This window comes from Ricinus communis, chromosome 9 (assembly GCF_019578655.1).
Source record: "Ricinus communis isolate WT05 ecotype wild-type chromosome 9, ASM1957865v1, whole genome shotgun sequence".
Classification (NCBI taxonomy): Eukaryota; Viridiplantae; Streptophyta; class Magnoliopsida; order Malpighiales; family Euphorbiaceae; genus Ricinus; species Ricinus communis.
Window position 1 is genome coordinate 26,842,730 of NC_063264.1, and position 24,827 is coordinate 26,867,556.

Here is a 24,827-nt window from a genome sequence, read left to right on the forward strand (position 1 = left end):
GGTTAAATGAAAACAATGCTCTAATGCGGCTTAGTTATAGGAAGCTGACCGCAACATAAAGTAGTTCCACTTTAAAGCCTTGGAGATGAAAAGGAGGAGTCACATTAACATGATTAAGGATAGTGGTGAGCGATGGAAGTTAGGTGATGATGAGGTTGAATAAGTGGTTGGTGATTATTTATTATTTGCCCTTATGAATCAAGAAAGGGTGGCTGAATTGGTGAATTGAAGGAATGATAGGAAATAAAAATTTAGATAAGAAAAGATAGAGGGATAGAGAAGAAAGAACATAAGAAATTATAGTGGTTTGAGTGTTAGTCAACCCTACATCCAATTTCCAATCTCCAATTGGATATTCACTATACTTCTAATCTTTTACAAAGGAGCTTTTACAAGCTTACTCCAAACTTAGTGTTTAGGGCTCACAACCTTACAATTTGCATTTCATGGCGCACACACAATCCTAACAAGAGTTTTACCTAAGCTAACTCTCAAACTCAATCCCACGTGTTTAGGCTAACACTCAAACCTCACTAGAGTATTAAAGCTCTTACAACAACCAAAGGTTGTTAGAATTGATTGCAAGAAGAAAGAAAATAAAATGCACAATATTATAAGCTTTTGGAGGTTGTTAATCAACCATTAAAGGCCATTTGAGATGGTTTTTGTATCCTAACAATCTCAAGGAGTCATTACTCATATATCCCAAAACTTTACCAAACATTTAGGACAGTGCATTAAATGCACTATTAGAGTGTAAATTGTGATCGCACTTCTTGTCTCGTAGTCATGAATCTTAAAGAGCTTCCAACGGCTATCTAATGTGGCATGAGACATTGGTTGCTTTAAAAGTAATCACTCGCAGTGGTCACAAAGTTTTATAAAATTTGTGGTCGTGCCTTTCTTAGCTGTGGTCGTGATTCTCAATCTTTGAAATCCTTTTGTCTCTGCCTCAAAACTCTTCATTTTCGCGGTTGCGCCAGAGAGGGTGCAATTGCAATTCTTAGGCATACTTGGATTCTTGACTTTGATTAAAGTAAAGTGCCAAAGATAAAGTGTAAGGACTAAAATGAAAAAACAAAGAAAACAAAGAGAAGATATAGCACTAAGGTCTAGTCTTCATCTTTTTCTTCCTCATTCTCACTTGATTTCCAATCTTCAAGATGACAAGGTGTAATCCCTTGCTTTTCTTAAATTTCCCTAACATCAAAGTGAAGGAGTTGAAGCAACCTATATGTTTTAGTAAGTCTTTTTTCTTGAGATTCCATTTGCTTCAAAATCCTTTCTTCAAAAAAGGTTTGAGAAAGTCCTTGAGTCTTTTGTTCAATCACTTGAGGACCTCTCTCTTCTTCTTAAGTAGGAGATGGCACTCTTTTCTTTTCTTATACCTTTTGTGCTGCCCTTTTTATCCCAACACATACTTAAATAAAGTATCTTGTCTAAGCACAATGGCTCTTGAATGTTGGAGATACTCAAGGTTAAGCTTGTTTGAGCCATAGGAAAGAATGTAGGTGAGGTTGTTTTTAATGGAAGTGGAAAATGCATTCAATACTTAGAAATAAGAATGACATGTGAAGAATGAAATATAGCCCTTAGATGTATTGCCAAGATGCACAAGTTGATCAATTAGAAAGCGGGAGGATTCAATCTTTTGGTTGTGAATCATATCAATAAAAATAGGTCTTTTTATGTTACCTTTTCATTGCCATCTCCCCTTGAATTTATGATGAAGGTGATAATCCTATGAGGAAACCAATGAGAGAGAGTCTTGATGCTCTTTGCCAAAGAGGATATGATGTTGAACTTGGCTTCAATTGATATTTCTTTCGAAATGGTAGAGACAACCATCTTCATATCTGTGATATGGAACATCTTATTATGAAATCAAAAGACTTCTCCTATTTGCTGTCTAGTCAAGCAATAGAACTTCCCAAAAAGATTAAAGTGATTCCATAAAAGCCTAATAGGTCACTAAGCTTCTTCTTTACATCCCAGGTGCAAATAAATTCCCTAGTAAGGTCTCCATACTTATCCTCATTTGGGAATACAAATTTCTCTCACCCATTAGCTCTTAGAAAGCCCATGACTTCACTATCAATACCCAATTTCCTTAAAGTACGCATTGTAGGTACCTTATTGAGTGAAATCTCCTTGTTGACAATGATCTTGAATCTTGTCTTTGCTCCTTAGTGATACCCTTCATCTTCTTAATAACACTAATTTCTTCTTGAGGCTCATTTAAAGCAATATTGTCAAAACTCATTTTTTAGATCTAGATATCGAGAAAATTATGAAAAATCACATGATGAAAGTTATTGTCTTTCTTGAGTCTCGGGAGATTGAGGACGGGTGAGTCCAAGTTGGGGTTGAGAATAATTAAATCAAAATTACTTTTCTAGCATCAATTTTCGAACGTCATTTTTCTCGACGATTTTATGTACAGATACAAATTCTAGAAAGTTTTTTTTATGATAATCATGAATTTTAAGGATAATTATTTAAATTTAAAAATAATATTGAATATTTATCAATATTATTTTTAAAATTTATCGTTTCCCTTAGGGTTTTTTCTATCTCTATAAATTGAAAGAGGTGATTAGGATTAGGATTAGGTTTAACTAAGAATTGGCAACTACCAATGAGTAACAAAGGATACTTAGAGAGAAAAAAAATAAACACACAAAGAAGAAATAGAGAAGAAAAAGTTATCATTCTTGAGAACTCAAGCCATTAAGAAAGAAGCCATTGAAGAAAGAACTCTTTTTGGAAACTTATTTTTTTTAATCGACAAAAGTTTTCTTAACACTAGTTCCAGCACCGAATTCCTACCCGGGTTTGACTCAACTACATCCTCATTGCCTGAGACTCACAAATCTATCAACTATGGTGACAACCTGAGGGTTCCTTCAAACATGTATCCATTATATCCTAAAAATTGGTTCCATCATTCTTTTTTATTTTTCTTTTCTTATTTATTTTTAGCAATATGATTAGGGTTATTGTAGTTTTTTACGATTAGTAGGATTAGATTAGAGTTTCTGTGAATCTGCATGTTAATCGGGTTCTGAATATAATATTAAGAACTCTAGGGTTTTAAATATGATAATTTTGACAATTAGGGTTTTAAATCTTATTAAACACATGCAATAATATTAATAATTAGATTTATATTCTCATCATGATTTAGTAATTAAATATGTTTAATAGGATTGCATGATTGATTTTCTATTTTTTTATGTGCTTTTAGTTTTAGGATTTTTATCAGTTTTAGGGTCTTTAATCATTCAATTGACTTCTATTGTCTTTATTTCGCTGTTTTCACTCTATTTTTTTTCATATCTAATTAATTTATCTCACTGTGCATATGAAATTCACCTCTAAGAATGCAAAACACATTAACGAATCAACAGAAAGCCGTCAGGAACCCTAAAGCCGATCAATTGGCTTTTGAACAATGAGTGTGCAAGGCCCAGTCCCGATTTTTTTGGCTTTTGGATGATTTTCATATATTTTAACGTTCTATATTAGTTTCTAGGTCTTTTTCTTTCGCAATGTAGTTATAGGCCGGGTTGTAATAACTAGGTTTTCTTTCTGCTTTTATTTTATTTATTTTTGTTTATTATATGATTATCAAATATGTGTTTATGTATTGATTATTAATTAAAATAGGCCACAGACACTTAGGATTAAAACTGGATCCAACATGAATATTGTAGTCCAATAGGTTAATCAATATTAACTGGGCCTAAGACCCTAAAATCTAAGTAAACAGCGAGTCTTAGCATGCTTTAGTTAGGATTGGGCTTCATTAGAATTAGGATCACACTGAACGGGCATTATCATAATAAGTAGTCCATTATTTTAAAGGCTGAAAATAAAAAATATAACATGTAATTGGGCTAGACTAGGTGGGCTGCATGTATAATTAGGGCGGACTTTATAGGCATAAAAGACTTAAAAAATGATAAAACAATTCAGGATTTCTTGAAAATTGAAGTTCTGTAACGACTAATATTTTTTGTAGTTATTATGATAGTTGCGATCGCTATTGGGGAGTCGCGCTTGCTATATTTGAAAATTCTCTATAATGGTCGAGAATATTTCATAATCGCGTTCGTGATTCCCCTGTAGTACTCGCCAAAATCCACAAGCAGTTTAATGGTTATAGAAATTTAAAATGTCTCGCATTTGAGATAATGTAAGGAAATCATTTTGAAAAGAACAATGGAGATCACGCTCGCGATTTATAGGACAAAAACAATTTTTGAATCCTTTCAAAAGCATGAAGTGATAAATGTTGAAGTGTTGTTGGCATTGTCAAATGAAATCAATATGAATGAAATAGATCTATTCAAGTTTGTATGATGTCAAAAATTCATAATCATTCTCAATTGCATTAAAACACATATACAAATTAGAATAGTGCATAACCTTAAGGAAAATTTGATAAATACAAGCAACAATGAGAAAGGTTGAAAAACTTGATATCAGTTGTGCTTAAAATTATTATTTTTCCTTTGTCCACTTCCATTGAGTTGGTGAGTAACATGAGATGGAGGATTCCTAGACTTTTCACACACCACCCAAATACTAGATTTCTTCCCTTGAAGTGGATTGGAAATTATCCTATAAGACAATTAAGGTTTATTTTTCTTTAGTACCTAAACAAAGTCCATAATGGTTGGTCCTTCCAGGAACCTCAAGCTTGAGGTAATCCTTTCTAATATGAAAAATATATTTATATACCCTAATTTTATACAATAGTGACATTGAGCATTGGATTTGAAGTTCCATTTGCTCAATGGTCTTCTTGCTTGAAATTTGGATCTCACCTCAAATAAGTGTACCTATAAAAGAGAACTACTAATTAGCACTTAAATAAAACTCCTAATTAAACTAAAAATAATGAAATTATAATTAAATCTCTAAACTAAAATATTCCTAAATATACTAAGATTCTACACAACTAATAATTATTTATCCAAAATTCAATATTGAGTTTAATATTTAATTTTAAGTTTAATAAATATATATAAATTAATAAGTTTAGACATTTAAATTCAACATAAAAAATAATTCAAATACTGAAATAGAAGAAATGGAAAAATTAAGCCACTAATTAAATTTATAATTATCTATTTTTTAATTAATTTGTAATTCAACCGTGATTTTTGCTGAAAGTCCGAAGAATTTGACTGAAAATGCCCTTCTAGCTCCCTTCTGATGACAAAAATTCTGATACTAAATTTGATAGAAAGAATATTGAGTTTAATAATTAATTTTAAGTTTAATAAATTAATCTTCTTTTTACTGATTAAGTTGTTAGACTGTTGACTAACAGTAAAATTCAATTGAACAATAAAAGTGTTTGTGGAATTAAAATTTAATAACTTTTTAACTTGATTCTCATAAAACTGTTGATAAAAATGAGTAATTTTGCTCATTAAATGAAGTGGAGAAAGTGATAGACTTACTTAGGACAACCAGAGAAACCACCACCAACTCATCTCTAATTATGGAAGTTGATGTGCTATCTTTCTCATACCAGAAAGTTCAAAACAAGAAAAATTATAGAATATGAAGGAAATAATTACAAGCTTAAAGCAGGATGAAAAAGCTACCCCACAATGACTAACATACATTCTATAATGTGTTAGTATGAAACCGATAATTACCTTATTGATAAGAGTTCAAACTATAATATATAGAGAGAGAGAAAGAGAGAAATTTATGTCTAATATGATGCAAGAAAATTTACATTATAAAGATGACCCAAATGATTTTTTATTTTATTTTTTCATTTCTATTAAAATTCTCACCTTAAAAGTAACTTACCAACTGGTGGTTGCATGGAGTATTCCTCAATAGACTTGAAGTTGAAGATACATCTTAAAAATACCAAGAAAAACTGCCACTAAACTCAAATGAAGAAGGAAACAGCCCAGTTGGTCTCTTTCCTTATGCCCATTAAGCTCTTTTCCAGAAATGATCCAACCATCTGTGATTGATCGCAGAATTCAATACATATTCCCTGTAGCATTAGCTTCCATACTAGTCCTGGGAACTGCAAGGTTTGTTCTAGATAATCTGAAGAGCAACCAGAGCCACATCTTTAAACAGTATGGAGGAAGGCAAGAAGATGGAGATCATGGTAAAAAGACAGTCTTTGTTTTGCCTGAAGATAGATTTGAAAAGAGGTGCAATGTGTTTGAAGGGAAATGGTTGTGGGACAATGTGACTTATCCTCTTTACAGAGAAGAGAGTTGTCCTTACTTGGTCAAACAGACTACTTGTCTTAAAAATGGTAGACCTGATTCTTTCTACCAGAATTGGAGGTGGAAGCCAAATCAATGCAAATTGCCAAGGTAAATTTTTTTCTTTTTTTATGTTTTACCCTTGGATTTCTTTTGCTCATTTTGTGTTAGTAGAATGCAGAAACTCCAACACAAACCAGGTATTAACAGGCCAATCTAGTCTTAGACATTAAAGTGATTGATGGAACTGTCATCAAACAACCTGCTAACAGACTAGTAGATAATTTTTTGATTGAAATATGCATCACATCTTAAGTTAACTAGATGGTTAAAAAACTCAGATTCAAAATTTTTTAGATTTTTATAAGTGAAAATACCAATAATATCACTTTTTGATTAATACCTAATCTTATAGTTTACTATCTATTGTCTTATAATGTAATAATAAATGCATACACTTGTAAGTAATCTCTCTTTGCCTAAAAAGATAGAGTAGAAATTTTAACCTAAATCTGACGGATACACACCATAACAAATAGTAAATGAGTATTTGGTGATTCATACATATTCCATTATTTAATATTAATGAATATATATCAAATCTGTCTGTTTGGTATATAGACGAGGATATACACTAGAATTGGATAAGAATTTTTTTCATTTCTAAATTAGACAATAAAACCAATGTTGCAATAAAAAAAAAACCCATATGATCACGTTTAATTAAAATTGCCTTCACTAGTTTTTTTTTATTTGAATAAAAAGAACAGATATTAATTTTTAAAATTACTTGAACGTATGATCTCCTTGCAGATTTGATCCACTGAAGCTACTAGACATTTTGAGGGGCAAAAGATTGATGTTTATAGGGGACTCAGTGCAGAGAGGCCAATTTGAATCAATGGTGTGTATGGTGCAATCTGCAATTCCTGATAATAAAAAAACCTTTCACAGGATTCCACCAATGAAGATCTTCAAAGCTGAGGTATATATATATATATATATATATAATTTCTACTTTTTCTAAAGCTAAAATATGACTGATTTATGCATTATTTTTCTCTAAACCAACATGGTAACATTCAGGAATACAATGCATCAATAGAATATTACTGGGCTCCTTTCATTGTGGAGTCAGTTTCAGATCATGCAACAAATCATACAGTACATAAAAGGCTGGTAAACCTTGAATCCATAGCTAAACATGGCAAGACTTGGGAAGGAGTTGATATCTTGGTGTTTGAGAGCTATGTATGGTGGATGCACAAGCCTCTTATTAATGCTACGTATGTATTATAATTCTTCATTAATTTTAAAATGCAACAATTGATTTCCTTTATTATTCCCTTTACTCTCTTTAAATTAATATCCATATTTTCAAAACTATTTTTCTGAATTTTTAAATAGTTTTAGAATCTATCATATTCTTACTACTACTATATAATCAAACCATCCTTACATAATTTCTTTCTATATAAAAAGAAAATTAAATTAATATGTTAACAACTTAGGTAAATATCATTTTGTCCGGATTCAACATAGAGCAAATAATATTTTTCAATTAAAGAATTATCTTTTATTGATTATTATTTTTTAAGACTTTTTCCCCTTTTCACTCATTTTAATTGGTCTCTTGATCATCTCTGAGTTCACTTTTTTTAGTTTGATCATTTAGTTATTGTTTTCAAAATTTGTAGCTTAATATTGGTGTTTTTTATAAATTATAATGATAATAAAGTTTGTTAATTAGGAAAATAATCAATTATAATCTCTCATTTAGAAAATTATGGATATTGAACAATCTAGTAGACCATACATAAATTGTTAAAAGGAAGCTAATGGATTGTCCTTAAACATTTTAGTTTTATTCTATTGAGTTCTTAACTTTTTATTTTACTTTATTGAGTCTTTTTTTGCCTCTTGCACAAATAAGCTCCTGAACCGTAGGCCAAAATGCATATATCACCCAATGTTTATTTTTGCCTATATATGTCTTTAAACTTTTTAAATATTACTATTCAAGTCCTTTACCATTAGTTAATCATTTGCTGCATAAAAATAATAAAATAATATTACGGTTCCGCTCTTTTTATTTCCTATTTTTCCTTTTTTGCCTTCATTAGCCTTCCTTCTCTTTTCTTTTCATTCTTCTCCTTTGATTGTTCTTTATTCTTTTCCATAGCCTCCATTAATGACTTCCAATTTAAATCCTCAATACCCATCAACTAATCATTATCTTAATTAATCCAATACTATAAACAAAGAGAAAAGATTGCAAGATTAAATTGAATTAAGAAAATGAATTAAAAGTTATATATCAAATTTTTAATTATTAAAAAAATCAGCAGTAAAGACAATGGCAATGGCAATGGCATATCATGCTAGTTAGAATTTTATTTTATTTTTAAATTTATTTTGTTGGTTAGAAACTAAAAAATGAGAGAGAGACGGTAGGAAGAAAAGAAAAAAGAAAATAAAAGAGAGTAAGACCCGCTACTTATTTATGATTATTTTTTTAACTAAGTAAATGGTTGGCTGACGGTATAGTTAATCTGACGGTATAGTTAGTCAAAAGGCTTGAATGATGAATTCTAAAAAGTATGAGGGCCTTTATAGGCAAAAGTAAACGATATGGTGATATGTGCATTTTGGCCTATAGTTTAGGGGCTTATTTGTGCAATAAGCCTGTTTTTCATTTTTTATTTAATTAGTAACTTTTTGCACAAATTTTATGAAATTTTTATTTATATTCAACCTTATATTTTTACTTTTGCTTTAATTAATGAATATCAAATTCTTAATCAAAGTAGAAGTAAAAATATAAAGACTAAATAAAATTAAATTAAATTAAAAAAAATTAAATGCTTAATAATGCATTTTATCTGGCATAAATTATAAAATTTCTATACCGAATATAGCAAAAAGAAATTTTCATTTTTATCAAGTTGGAAAACATTAAATTATAAGAAATAAAAGGAAAATTTTAGAAAACAACTAAAAACTTTCTAATTTAATAGATTAAACATCAAGTCGTTTCTTTTTTAACCAATTCCTTCTGTAAATAGAATTAACCTCCAATTAAATCAAATAAATTATAGGAACCAAATTGTAAGTTTCTAAATAAACATAGTTAAAAGAGTAACTTTTCTTTTTATTTAAATTAAGCCACGTAACGGCACACCAACGTATAAAGCTACCATATCAGTATCTTTAAAATATCTCTTCCTAATGCTAATTTTTGGGCTTAATTATCAAACAAATATGTGATTTGCACTTGGCTTTTTTAATCTAGCATGTAGTTTTATTTTTTTTTATTAGCAATATATTTTAATAATAATTTCAATTTTATTCTCCAATAAAATTATCGGTCAAAATTTATTGACGTAATTATAATTTCGGTATTACGATTGCTACCTCATCTCTAAATACTTGAAACAAAATTTGAAACAAAATGTTATCATTTCTTTTTGAAATCCTAAAAATAGAAGGCTTGAAATTTTCAATTGTTACGGAGAGAAAAATTTACTTAAAAAATTTATTTTTAACTGTGGAATAAGTCAACAGCTCTAATGCTAATTCAACCATTGTTTTTTTATTACTACCAAAGTTATAACCATATCAATAAATTTTGACTAATAATGTTACAAGAGATTAAAATTGAAATTAATATCAAAGTATAATGCTAAAAATATTAAGAAATTAAAAGCTACGTATTAAATTTAAAAATAAGTTTAAAGTCTATGATTTATTTAGCAATTAAACTAATTAATTGCAATTTTAAATTTTTTTTGGGTCAAATTGATCATAGTTGTTACAGAAATTAAAGTTTGTTAATGTTATTGAAATTAAAGTTTCAGAAGTTAAAGTTTATTCACTATATTTCTACTAATATTTTTAACTCATTATTTTATCTTTCCTAATTTTCTCTCTTTCTATGGCTTTTATGGCTTCTCTAGAACTCTAAAATAAACATAATTTTTTAAATGAAAAGCGAAAGCTTAAGGGCCATGATGTAAGATATCAATGACAAGTGTGGATTCTTTCTTTTCTTTTTCTTGGGGGGCTCAGATATGGATCACCTGATGATATTCAAGAGTATAATGTTACCACTGCATATAAATTGGCACTTGAAACATGGGCAAATTGGCTAGAATCCAATATTGATCCTCGGAAGCAGAAAGTTTTCTTCATGAGCATGTCTCCAACACATTTATGGTGAGTTGCCTTAATTTAAGTTTACATACATGTATAAGTGTACCCTTTATTTAAGGTCTTGTTTGGATTCATAAATTTTAAAATTCATTAATGTTGAAACACTAATTAATCTTTATAGATGGAGGAATACCTTTCAATTAGAGAATTCATAATTTAGGAGATGCAATGAAATTTTAAGAGAATAAATTTTTGCTGCTCACAAAAGATGCTAATAAATGAATCTTGCTTCTTTTCTTTAGGGTTATGGATAATTTCAAAATATTATTGAAAAATTAAAACTTTAAAAATTAAAAATTTTAAAAGGTATTTTTTCAAATGTTATTAAGTTCGACTATATTTTCATTTGTCAAACAGTTTATAAATTTCATAAAATTTCGTTTTTGAATTTCATCGATCCAGACGAAACCGTAATCAAAATATTACATTAGATAATTGATATATATTTTAATTTTTTAATATAAATAAATATAAATTATTCATTTTATCAATTTTATGATAATTATATAAATAGGATACATACATAAAATCATTTCCTACATATATTAGGCCTTACACAAGGGGGCTACCTTACTCATGTGAGATGCATATGGACTATCCTCGATTAAGAATCTAGCCTCTAACCAAATCCAATAATTTAAGTGGAATTTGTTAGACCTAATGTGACTGAATGATGAAGACTTGTATAAACATCATAAGTTCAAGCTCTAATGGTCACCTTTCATGACTTGCACTAATATTAGAAGCGCCTATTCTTTCACTTGCCATGTGCTTTTTCAACTCATTTTCAGCTTTTCTTTTGATGCAAAATTGACAAGTACTTGTTAATCATACCGAAAATTTCTATTGTAGGAGTTGGGAATGGAGACCTGGAAGTGATGAGAACTGCTTCAATGAATCGTACCCAATAGAAAAACCATATTGGGGCACAGGTTCAAATCTTCATATCATGAAGATTGTTAGTGATGCCTTGCAAAAATTAAAAATCGATGTCACTTTCTTGAATATTACACAGCTGTCTGAATATAGGAAAGATGCTCATACTACAATTTATGGAGAACGCAAGGGTAAGCTCTTGACCAGGGAGCAAAGATCTGACCCAAAAAAATTTGCTGATTGTATTCACTGGTGTTTACCAGGAGTTCCTGATACCTGGAATGAGATTCTATATGCACATTTGTTACAGAGTCATCAGATATTTTTGTAACTTTTGACAATGAGAAATTAGACATTGTGATCTTTATAGACAAAGATTGTTTCTGTTGAAGATCGAAGTTGCAGAAGCTCAGCACAGAGAAGTTGAATATTATTGCAGCTTATCAGATCAGAATCTAAATTATTATTCTATACTTCTGTACTAAAAAGAGGGAGTCCTCAACTATAATTATTCATAAGGTGTGTTATCATTTACCTGAACAAGAGGCTACCCAAACCAGCCAGTGGCTGTTAACAAAATACAGTTTTGGAGTTATTTACAGAAGCTCCCATTCACAGTCAAGTACTTGGAGATCAGGGTCCAAGCATAAAGTTGAGCTAGATGGCAACTGATGCTGTGTTGTGTCTTGTTTAGACTCTGTATCAAGGTCCCAAAACCAAATTGCAAGTTGCTCATACTCCTTGCTTAATCTCTTTTTTGAGTTGAACACATCCTGGAATTTTTTCTTTATCAGAAGAAACCCAAAAGGAGTCAATAGGCTTAATTACAATTATAAAAATTGGTAAAAGAGGTGTATAAGATTTTGATGCTGTTTTACCATTTCAAATATAACCAAAAATTCTGGAACTGTGCAGAAGAATTAAAAATGCTTTTAGAGAAACATTGGTAAATGTTCTCAATTAAAAGAAAAATAAAATTATAGTGTATGAAAGATTTTAGTGAATTAAGAAATAACAACTCTTAACCTTCAAGGTGGCTTATTTGCCAAAACAGTCTTAATAAATGAGTTTAGAAGTGTTCCTATCAAGCCAAGGTTATACTGTTCTCACACAACTTCGCTCACTTGTGACTTAGATGATATAGAAAATCCTTAGTACAGCTTCATTTTGTAACTTAAAGTGTAAATTTAGCAATTACAAAACATTTTAAGCCTCAAACAAGCAATTCTTTAAACAAGAACATGATCAATTCATAAGAAAAAGAAAATGAGCTGCTCAGAAGTGGTCTATCGAGCAACCTTTATTTTACTTTTGAAGAATATCACATTTGAGAGTGTGGTCCAACTCTAAGCCTTTTACTGCAGACTTGTGTTTGGCAAAATGAGAAAATCATAGAAACGGTGCAGAAGCAAGAATATCATATTTGAGAATATGATCCGACTCCTATCCTTTTATTGTGGACTCGTGTTTGGCAAAATGAGAAAATCATAAGAACAGTGCAGAAGCATGCTACCCACACAAGAAACAAAAAGGAAAAGAAAGAAAGTACGGGCACCTTAAATGATCTGTGTTTGTGAATTCTACGAGAAGCTTCATAAAGCATGCTATTATCCACCATGACGCAACTCTCCTCAAGCTTCACCTTGTCAGACAAATCAATTGTTTCCATTCCAGGGCCTTCCAGATCATCACTAACATAACTGAAGTCATTAGAGCATCCTGCAATGTTTTACAATTATAAGAAGATGACCTTCCAACATATGTAAAAGGTCTTATTTATGTCTACTCTTTGAAATTTTGACAAACAAAAAATAGGAAAAGAAGGCACCAAAACACATGTATATACATGTCAAAGTCACAACAAGTGTAAGTCAAAACTACCTTCATTTCTAAAAAATGAATACCACATTAATGTCTAACAGGCTACTAAATAAATTCTCAAAGGTGTCTTATGAGCTTAAAGGTGTTTCATACATTAGCATCTATACACAATACACTTCATGTTTTTAAATTTTGACAAGTCAAAGAACATAACTACATGTCAACTATGCATGTAATATATACATCAGAACCAAATCCAGTTGTCTATAAATATCAAAATGCCACGTGCTACACGTACTATGCAAACCAAACATTGGGATTGTTCACTTAATGTAGGGTCGGCATGTGAGCCTAGTCATCTCCGTGAACATTTTGGGTACAGGCGTCAAATTTATTCTGGAAACATTAGTTTGAACAATATGTCAAATGAAATAGTCCCAAAAAAAGAAAATGCAACATTAATATAATACATATCTTTCTATTTCTGTCTGTATTTTTATATTACAAAAGCACTTGTCAATGATAGCAGGGTCATTCAAGCTGTAACTATGTTGCACAATCACAGCACTCTATACATATGTGTCTATATGATGTGTTATTGTGGACCAAAAAAAATTTCATCTGCCTTCTTTTAACCTGATTCTTTTAATAATAGTTCATACAATAGAAGAGCATATGAGAAGATACCAAGTGTCCATATCCCCAGACACCCATGTAAGATTAAGAGATGCATAATGACATAATTAACACAAATACACAAGCATTTTCAACAGGAACCTTCTGCTGAACAGAGAAGAAAAACTTTGCATAAAAAGAAAAAGAAATTTGAAATATCAACCTGCTGATTCCAATGACAGGACACTATTCGAGCAAGTGAATCCTGTGTCTGCTACCTCCGTGGTACTAGAAACAATTGGTGCAGCAGAAGAAGACAATAGTAAATTTGCAGTTTCAGAATCATGGGCACTGACATCAACAGGGTTACCACATGATACTACTTTTGTTAGGATGCCATTAAATGAATTCTCCGGCAGAGTACTAGGTTCTGTGAATATGGAACCACAGGAGGAAGCAACTGATAAGGACAGTTCAGACAAAGCAACAGCACTTGAGGCATCAGATATGGTGCCAGAGTCATGTGCGGGGCTGTAACAAACAGTACCCATCTTCTGAGGCAACTGTAGCTCCTCTCTTTCCACTAAAGTTGAAGGTACAATGTTATCCGGAACACATGCACTTTCATTGTTAGAATCACTAAATTCAGACAGAAAAATAGCTTCTGAGGCACCCGATACAGTATCAGAGTCATTTCCCACATTTTGTGGGGAATTGAACACCTCCCCATCCACTAAAGTTGAAGGTGAAATCTCATCCAGAGAAAGACATGCACTATTATTATTAGAATTAGTGAATTCAGACAGCACAAGAGAACCTGAGGCATCAGATACGGTGTCAGAGTTATTCGGAGGGCTATAGAAAGCCGTTCTCACCTCTTGAGGGGACTGGAACTCCTCTCCATCAAATATAGTCGAAGGCAAAACCTCATCCAAAGAAACACATGCATTGTCATTATTAGAATCAACAAATTCACTGGATAATGTTTTAATCAACGATTTTTTCTCATTAGGAAAAACTAATTCCAAAACTTCAGGTGCGTTAAATTTCTCCTTTATTGCATCTTCCTCCGTGCTCAAATCATAGTATTCATTATTTTCTAAAGCTGAATCAGAATTTCCCCCTTCAAGGGATTCCCCAGAAGCTGTAGTAGTTGATTGATCTACAAGGTCACATCCACCGAATGCATTACTGGGTTGATGAATCTTCGTCGTATAGACATCACTGGACTTGATAATTAACTGATTTACAGAAGATGTATGTCCACGATCTTCCTCAATACCAATCATTGATTTAATATATCCGCCAACAGCAGCATTTCCTTTTAAAGCCACTGACTGAGCTTCACATCTTACTGGATCAACTACTTGAACAACCTCAGAACATAACTTTTTCATGCTCTTACTCACAGTGTGCACTTGATTCTCAACATATTTAACTGGGTCCTGAACAAGGATGCAATTCAAATTAAGAAGAAATAATTCCCAAATCAAGTTTGTCACTTTGGTGCATATAGGGTAACAGTTATCAAGCACATAGTCCTGAATTTTGATGCAATGATATTCATATATATAGTGAAATTACACAAGTTCAAATAACATGAAAATCAAACTCCTCAGTAAGAAAAACTGATACCTGGTTGACAATGTTATCGACTTCATGGCATATTGTTTCAAACCTCTGATAAATATCGCCAACCCAGGCTATACCTTTCGACTTAAAATCCATCGTAAAACCCTTTTTATTGCAGCATAAGATAGACACAAATTCACTGTAGAAAACTGATCTTAAAACCTGCATACAATTGATAACAATAATCCTATCAGAGTATGTACAAAATCTTAAGCCTAAAACTATAAAGGAGACATCAATTAGGCAAAGGAAGGGACTTATCAGAATTGATAATTGTATGTAGGTTACCAATTACAAACAACATAAAACTATAAAAAAAGGAAAAAGAAATTACAACAGTAAAGTAAAATTTATTGGAACAACAGTGTGGTAAAATTGACATGATCAAGCAATCAACTTCAGCTAACTCAAAAAACTTTTAAAAAAAAATTACATTCATAAAAAAATAAAATTCTCTTTCACTATCAATTGTAGAATATTAAAAAATAAAGAAAGGAACTAAGTTCTTTTAAAGAAAAAATCTTAACGATTACCGGAGAAGTAATGATGATCCCCGGAAAGTTTGGATTAGCTGGACTGAAGAGGAGAGAGAGAGGGTTTTTGATAAACAGAGAGAGAAGGGACAGGGGGAGCCGCTGGTAGGGTTTTGGGGATTGACTAATAATAACTAAAAACAAATTATTTAAATTGAAAATTAGGATTTTATTTTAACTTTAATAGTATGTGTATCGGCTTGTTTATATGTATATATATATTATTTAAATTGAAAATTAGGATTTTATTTTAACTTTAATAGTATATGTTTTGGCTTGTTTATATGTATATCTACATTATTTAAATTCAAAATTAGGATTTTATTTTAACTTTAATAGTATGTGTTTTGGCTTATATATATAATTTTTTGAGGATTAAAATTTTTTGACATTTTTATTTTGAAATGGGTGTATTTATTTTTATTTTGGTATGTATGTTTACTTTTGATATAAAGATTTAAGTTTATATGTATTTTTATAAGTTTTTCTCTTAATTTGTGGATTAATATGTTTAATTTTTTACACATAAGATTTCTATTTTAATATGTGTACTTATTTTTTATATATGAAATTTAAATTTATATATAATTTTATAATTTTGTTATTAATTAATTGATTCGTAAATTACATTCCCAATTGGATGCTCACTCTAATCTAAAAGAATATCATAATTAATTATATTTTAATATTATATTAACTAATAAACAGTTTCAATTATACTAATTCTATCATTAGAAATAGTATATTAATTATATTTTAATATTATATTAAATAATAAATTTATTTACAGTTAGAAAATAATTGTAATTCTAAAGAATAATATTTTTAATATTACATTCAATAATAAATTAATTTTTGAATATATATAATGAATTTTTAATTTTAAAAATTATATTGATATATTAATTTATATAATATTAAAATTAAGTAACAAATAATTTTTAATTATCAAATTAATAAAATTTTTAAATTTTTAAAAAATTAAAGACATTTAAAAACAGTTAGTTTATTATTATTTTTTAAAATTTTATAAATTAATATTAATATTAAAAATTATTAAATTATATCTATCAACTGGATTTTATAATCAAAATAATAATAATGGACGTGCAACGCACAGATAAACAACTAGTTCCTAAGTAAACATTTTAACATATGTATTTATTTTGACATATGAGAATCAAGTTTATATGTATATTTATAATCTTTTTATTAATTTTTTAATTAATAAGTCATATTTCTAATTGCATATTAATTTTAATCCTATAAAATAATATATTATTAATAAATTAGTTTGTTAATTAGATGGTTGGTTTCTTAGTTAAATATAATTATCTTAAAAATAGCTTATTGATTATATTTTAATATTATATTATCCAATAAATTATTTTTGTAATTAAATAATGATTCTAATTCTAATAAATAACATTTTAAATATTATACTTATTAATAAATTAATTTCTTAATTTTTAATTTTAAAAAATAGTAATATCAATTATATTGATAGTATTAATTTATATGATATTAGAATTAGTTCATATTAATTGTGTGAAACTTAAAATATTTTTGACATATAAAATTTTTTATTTTGACATGTGTACTTAATTTTGACACTTTAGATTCAAACTTATATGTAATTTTATAGTTTATTTATTAATTTATTAATTAATGAGTTACATTCTTAATTAAATATTTAATATATGTACTTATTTCTCACACATGAGTTTCAAACTTATGTGTAATTTGATGACTTTTTCTATCAATTTATTAATTAATAAGTAACATTCATAATTAAACACTTATTCTAATCTTAGAAAATAGTATATTAATAATAAATTAGTTTTCTAATTAAATAATATATTAGTTTTTAATTAGATAATAATATTTAAAAATAATATATTAATTATGTTTAATATTATTTTACCTAATAAATTAATTTTTTAATTAGATAATAATTCTAATTCTAAAATATAATATTTTAAATATTATATTTACTAATAAATTAATTTTTAATTATATAATAATTCTTAATTTTAAAAAATTATTAATATGCTACTATGATAATATTAATTTATACAATATTAGAATAAATTAATAAATATTTTTAGAATATTTTTTATATTATTACAATAATAAAATTTTAAAATATTAAAAAAGCTAAGAAAAATATTAAAAATATCTAATTTATTGTTATTTTTAAAATATGATGAATAAATATTAAATTTTAAAAATTTAATTAAATTTTATTTATAAACCTAAATTTATAATCAACGGTCGTGTAATCGCAGATAAACGATTAGTTTCCTAATAATTATAGGATTTTGTATTATTATCATCCCATGTTCATTCTAATTCTAAGAGTATTTCTAATGCATTTTTTATATACATCAAACTCTTTATATATGAAAGTCAAACTTCGTTCTCTATTTTAATATATCATAATCATAATATATATGAAAGTGTGAAAAGATGGGATAGATAAAATTATTAAAAGAGCCTTATTATTAGTATTATTAAGATTGGTTGATTTGGTCTTCTACTAATCTAATATAATTAACTAACAAGATAATATATTGTAGTAATATAAAAATAAAATTTATATAAAGCTATAATACTAAAAGATTATAAATTAAAAATAAAGAAAAAATTTATGTAAAATTTGTATACAATTGCAATATTAAAAGATTATAAATTAAAAAATAAAAACTTATTAAAAAAGGAAAAGGAACAGAAAAAATATTTCTCCTGATTTGCTTGCTTATGGGCTTCACAGAATGTTAAAAGATTGTCAAAAAAAAAAAAAATTAAGGAAGCCGAAAAGTTGCTAGTATTGAGAATAGAGTTCTACTAAGGTACTCATCCTATAAGCATTTTAGTTGTATTTTTCTGAATCATGGCAATGACACATGTTTTGATATAATATCATATATTTTATTCTGATTGAATAAATATTTTATTGAGAAGACTGTATTTATTATAGGATTATATGATTTTAACTCATTCTCGAGGCTGACAGTCTCAATTTTAAAATTTTCAGCTGACAACTAAATTCTCCGTCGTCTTTTTCTTGATAGCCCGACTTTTTTCTTCTTCGGGTCTATTGTAATTAATTTCTACTTCTTGTATTATGAACTATTTAAAATTATAGACTCTCCGCAGTAGTGTACCTGATATATTATGTTTGAATTTGATCTGTAACAAGCTACAAAATGTTTGCTAGTATCGGAATAGTAATCTAATAATGTGTAGACTTGTAAATAAAATATTAGAATATATATATATATATATATATATATATATATATATATGTGTGTGTGTGAATTATCGATTATTTAGACTTACTAGGGGTTTTGCTAGCTTTAAACATACCCATTCCCCAGTGCACACAAGGCCACAGATCGAGTCATGACAAAACCAATCTTAAATTAGTCTCTAAATTTTGAGTCTGTTCCAATCCATTTTAATACGTCCGATTTCAATTACCTAACTTGTAAATTTTTTACCTGAATGTTGAAAACTAATATAGATAATATGAAAATCGATAAAATATAAACAAAATTGTTAAACTCTAATTCCATTAATTATATAAAATATGTATGGATAAATACAACTAATTATTAATAGTTAAATTTCTATAGTATCAAATAAAATAAAAATAAAAGATAAATTTGAGTATAAAAGCATAGAAAAATAAAAAAAAATTGATGCAATTTAAAAAAAATTGATGCAATTTAAAAAAAATTTAAATAATTCCAATACATTTTTATTAAAATAAAATTTTTCTTTAGAACTGTTTGGAGGTAGAAATCGTAAAATATTTTAACATTATGTATTATTCAAATTTTTTCTACGATTAATAAATAAAAAAATAAATCACTAAAAAGAAAAAAATATAATATATAGATAAATATAAATCTTAAATTAAAATGAAAAGCAGAAAAATGAAAAAGAAATAATTAAACTATAAATAAGAAACAAAAAAATTTATTTGATGAATTTAAATTAGTAAATAAAAAAATTGAATAATTATATCAAATGAAAAAATAATGTAAAATAAAATAGCAAAAAATACTGTATAAAAATAAAATAAAACAACATAAATCAATTAATAAAAATATTAACAAAAGATACACAAATTAAAAATTTAGAATATTATTATTATTAAAATTACAGAAATACTATATTAAAAATTGATAAATACCATTTCTTTAATAATCCTATATAATAAACTGCAGTTAAATCTCCGGTTAAATCATTCTCTTTTGTTCTAAATTTATTATATATATTAGATTAAATTGTATTTTATTAACAGATAAGGATGTTAACGGATATGGTACACAAAATAACATATTTAAAACTAAAAATACGTGAACTACATGCATATGCTTGTAACTTTTCCCTACAAATAAAAACAGGGCAAAATGAAGATATGAAGATAAAGGGGGAGCTCACGGACTGAGACAGGAAACAACAAATGATATGACCATTCCGATCACATAAACAGTACTTTTTACTTTCTAGCCTAATACATCGAGCAGGTTGCAATAGGAAACTACAGATGGTATCCTTGTTGAAACTGCTGTGAAAGTATTCTAGTAAATATCCAACACATGTAGTACCATGCAAACCCCTATGGCAAGTAAACCCTCATCAGATAAATGAACATTAAGAACATTAACCTTGAAAGATGAAGCAAAAATATCCTCGCATATCTACAGTGCATGCCTAGTGTCTTCTAAAATTAAGCTGGATAGGAGTTTGCACCAGGCATGTTTCCATCCCTGTTTCATCTGTAGTTATTCTGGTAATTTGGAGGACCTTGGTGAGGCATGGCGCCATTATCAGGCCCATTCTGATAGTTCTGTTGCACATTCCCAGGCATGTTGGACCAACCTGCATTCGGCTGCATTCCTCCTGTGTTGTCTGGTGGCACCCTTCCCATATTGTTCGGTGGCAATCCTCCCATGTCCTGTGACCGACCCATATAGTTGTTCGGTGGTGGTGGTGGTGGTGACCCACCCATATAGTTGTTTGGTGGGGGTGGGGGCCCACCCATGTATTTGTTCTGCGGTGGGGGTGGTGGCCCGCCCATGTAGTTGTTCTGCGGTGGAGGTGGTGGCCCGCCCATGTAGTTGTTCTGTGGTGGAGGTGATGGCCCGCCCATGTAGTTGTTCTGAGGTGGAGGTGGCGGCCCGCCCATGTAGTTGTTAGGGGGTGGTGGTGGTGGTCCACCTGGTCCACTCATATTGTTCTGCGGCATTCCAGCCATGTTCGATGCAGGATTCTGCATACCCTGATTAGCCATGCCCATGTTAGATGCAGGATTCTGCATGCCCTGATTACCCATTGGAGATGGGCCTGTATTCTGGAAATCCCGGTTCTGCATGTTTTCCCTTCTTCTTTCATAGTTTCTTGACCTATCAAAGTTACGAGGCCTGTCATTGCGCCTGTTTCTCTCATTTGCCCTGGCATTGTTCCTTATCCATTCCTCATGGTACTTAGGATCATAGGGAACAGCTTTCCCATCAATGAATGGCTCTCCTGCAACATATATAACATGAAGTGCATATTGCGTATAATATATTGTTGATAGCTAACAGTGAAGCAAAAATGTAAACAAGCGCATGAACATTCAGCAAAAAAATCCAGTTCAATCAGGTAGGGAAAGGAGAACCAGAATTTAATTGTCTAGGGAAAGGAGAACCAGAATTTTAATTGTCTAGGGAAAGAAGGTGGGGTCAAAGGGAAAGCAGTGTGATTACAAAACCAGATACCTTTATATGAGGGCTTATGACCCATATGAGAGTCATGGATTCATTTTCAGCAGAAAAATGAGGCTGTTTGTTGCATAGGAATTATTTAGTAGCATGTCTTCCAAATAGAACCAACGATCGAGTTCAAACTAAAATATGGCCAAATCTGAACACTCAAGAGACCATCAAGGCAAGTCTCATCCAGTGATAGGTCTCATAAAGTCTTCCCTATAACAACCATACTGGCTTTATCCTTCCAGGATTTTATTGAGGTATTGACAGATAAATGTTTGCCTAAAACACTACAAGACTTGGTTGTATACTTCAGTAAACCAAATGCAGTTAAGAGTAAGAGTATTGTAACAGGCATTTAAGAATAATGAACAAAAGTGTCCTTGCAAAAAATAACTAGCAATGATGATATTCTTAAAACCAAGAGAAGAAAACCTTATATATTCAATTCGTAGACACATTAACACTACTGGAAAAAGAAATATAAATAAGTTAATATCAAGAAGTAAACAGAACATCTCACCTCCATAATCTTTGTTCTTAACATCCAAGTATGAATCAGGAAGAACCCAACGAACCCTGGGTAATTCTAGTGGAAAGAAACACAAGAAATCCATCAGAGGTCAAACTGAAATTACAAACAATAGCACAAAATGAAGCATTTGAAGCTAGACATACCTTTAATCTTGTAGGAGAGCTCTTCGGACACAAGAGCTCCAAATGCATAATAGCATCTAGTTGAAACTGAGTAGATCTTCATCCTTGCTTCTTCCTCACTATCATTAATAATAGAGAAATTAATATAAATAACGAATATGAAATCATTTATATGAAAAAAACTTATAGCTGAACATTTTGCTTGTGAAACAAACTGATATCATAGCATGGTATGAGGGCTAAAATCAGAAGCACTACACTAGAAATTCTGAAAATTAAGGAATACCACAAAAAAAAGTGCTCAAGTATCAATCTAAAAGCCGTGTTACCATATGGAATAAGCATGCCAGAGGTTAACTGCTTAAGCATATATTGCCTAATTTCACAGTAACTAAAAACACTAGAAAAGCCACAAATAGAATCAGTTAATTAAATAAATAAATAACAACAAGATATGACCCAAAAATAAGATGCTAAATTGGCAGCAACTAAAAATACCCAAAAAATAAAACCCACATATAAAAACTATTAAATAAACAAACTCGGGAAATAAATACATACCTGCCGACAACCTGGGCTAGGGTTTTAATATAGCTATCAATAATCTCATCTCTGGTAGGATCACCCTCAGGTTTTTCCATAACAACCAGCCAGTGATTAAAATCGCAACCATCAAGCAAGATGGTTTCCTTTGGAGGCCGATTCGACCAGTTAGGACTTGGGTCGTTGAGAGACGAAGTCGTAGTGCGGGTAGAAAATGAGCGAGTGGAGGTAGAAAGCGGATATTGAGAAGCGGCGGCGAGTGGGCGGAGACAACGGAAGAAAGAGCGATACACGAGAGGCGATGTTGGTTTTGTTGGGAGCGAAGAGAAGGAACGGCAGAGAAGTGAAAATACTGCTGTTGGCTTGTAGAGGAGCGAACGAGAGAAGATTTGTGTAGCCATTTCTGGAGAAACCCTATGAGAGAGAATGAGAAATGTGGGTCTTTGTTATCAGGAAGAGAGCTGCCAGTACCGAGTGAAAGGGTTTTTTAAGGGTTTTGTTGAAGGAGAGGTACAAAATTGCCCCCATTTTCTTAATAAAATTGCACTTTTGGTCACATTTTCTTTTCAAAATTTCGTCTCACAAAAAATGGGTCCTCCTTCGCTACACTAGCGCATGGATGTGCCAACATACAGACCGTTGGATGAGAAAATATTGATCTCGTTTGTTGGTTTTATTTATTAATTACACATATAATAGAAATAACAACCGAATGAGCGTATGAAAAGTTGATTTGATATACATTAAATTAAATAAACTCTCTCAAGTATTTTATGTAAAAGGAAGGGGTTTGCGAACGTGGGCTCCATATTTAGCATATATATTATGGACTAAAAATTAAATTGAATAAAAACACATGAATTTACCTGAAATGGAAGTAACTCATAAAAAATATCGGTGTCCATATTAATTAAAAATAAATTTAGATTTTTTATGATAAAAAATGACATATATTAATAATATAATCAAAATAATTTTGAATTATAGTAGTAGTAGAGAGGTTTGTTTTTGAAAAATAAATACTTTTACAATTTATTCTAATTGGTTAGTGTTTGATGAAAATTTGATGTTGAGCGTGCCACGTGTGTAAAGTATATGAAATTTTGTAATTAATGCATCTTAATTAACTTTTTTAATTAGATTTTTATAAATTTCTAAATCTTTTTACCACAATTTACTTAGATTTTTAAAAGACACAATAAAAACTAATTAAAAATAGCAGTAAATAATTGTTAAATGACTGGTATTTAATTTGTTGGGAAATTACATAAACAATTCAATGTTTGGAATGAAACATAAATACAAGAAGAAAGTATGAATAATAAAGTTGGCTGAAAAACTAAAATCTTTTAAATGTGTTTGTTAGGAATTTGTATTATGCGGTGTAGTTGATGTTGTAGATTCATTTTCTATTTCTTGGTATTGCTCCCATTTTTTTTTATAGAGGTTCCCAAGCTTCAATTTACTTGAGAATTTTCTTCTGCTTTATGTGCCAAGAGCCATATTATCTCCTTATTTTTTAGGAGCGGAAGTAACTATCTCTTTCTTTCCACGACTCTTCTTCATGTTATCCTTAATTATTAACTAACCAAGCTAACTAATTAATTAAATTAATTTATTTAATTAGTTAATTAATATTTACGAGCTTTTAAATTTTAAAATTTTTGCTTTTATTCTTTTGGCCAAATTATTTGTAGGTCCAACAATTGCCCCCCTCGTATATATGCCTGGCCATAGGTCAAGCCTATTTATATAAATTTTCTTTCTTTCAATCTTCATTCTTCTCATCCTTGCCTAATCCAATGTCAAAGAATTTTAGACTTAAAGTCCAATATCACTCATATGAGCGTGCTATTGGAAAACTGAAGCAAAAGAGTCTCAAGAAAATTCAATTTCAAGCTCTTCATCTCTCACTTGGA

The 24,827-nt window shown here is 29.7% G+C and overlaps 3 protein-coding genes across 5 annotated transcripts; 1 reads left to right on the forward strand and 2 right to left on the reverse strand.

Moving 5' to 3' along the window:
• Positions 1-5,699: 5,699 nt before the first annotated feature.
• Positions 5,700-11,964, forward strand: LOC8287516 (protein trichome birefringence-like 31). The gene is made up of 5 exons (XM_002524219.3): positions 5,700-6,365; positions 7,068-7,239; positions 7,341-7,540; positions 10,323-10,469; positions 11,319-11,964. Exons 1-5 carry the CDS (start codon positions 5,986-5,988, stop codon positions 11,671-11,673), a joined length of 1,254 nt encoding a protein of 417 aa, XP_002524265.3. The 5' UTR covers positions 5,700-5,985; the 3' UTR covers positions 11,674-11,964.
• Positions 11,742-16,104, reverse strand: LOC8287517 (inner centromere protein A). 3 transcript variants are annotated; one of them, XM_015722447.3, is made up of 5 exons: positions 15,944-16,104; positions 15,414-15,572; positions 14,002-15,223; positions 12,898-13,061; positions 11,742-12,115 (listed from the first exon to the last, which is right to left on the reverse strand). In XM_015722447.3, exons 2-5 carry the CDS (start codon positions 15,504-15,506, stop codon positions 11,939-11,941), a joined length of 1,656 nt encoding a protein of 551 aa, XP_015577933.2. In that variant the 5' UTR covers positions 15,507-15,572; positions 15,944-16,104; the 3' UTR covers positions 11,742-11,938. The 3 variants fall into 3 exon arrangements, with proteins under 3 accessions (XP_015577933.2, XP_015577932.2, XP_015577934.2); XM_015722446.3 differs by having other exon boundaries at positions 11,742-12,127; XM_015722448.2 differs by lacking the exon at positions 11,742-12,115 and having other exon boundaries at positions 12,898-13,033.
• Positions 16,105-20,399: 4,295 nt separating this feature from the next.
• On the reverse strand, positions 20,400-23,394 carry LOC8287518 (multiple organellar RNA editing factor 8, chloroplastic/mitochondrial). The gene is made up of 4 exons (XM_048379192.1): positions 22,927-23,394; positions 22,387-22,484; positions 22,232-22,297; positions 20,400-21,484 (listed from the first exon to the last, which is right to left on the reverse strand). The coding sequence occupies exons 1-4, from the start codon at positions 23,307-23,309 to the stop codon at positions 20,730-20,732; spliced, it is 1,302 nt and encodes a 433-aa protein (XP_048235149.1). The 5' UTR covers positions 23,310-23,394; the 3' UTR covers positions 20,400-20,729.
• Between the last annotated feature and the right edge of the window lie 1,433 nt (positions 23,395-24,827).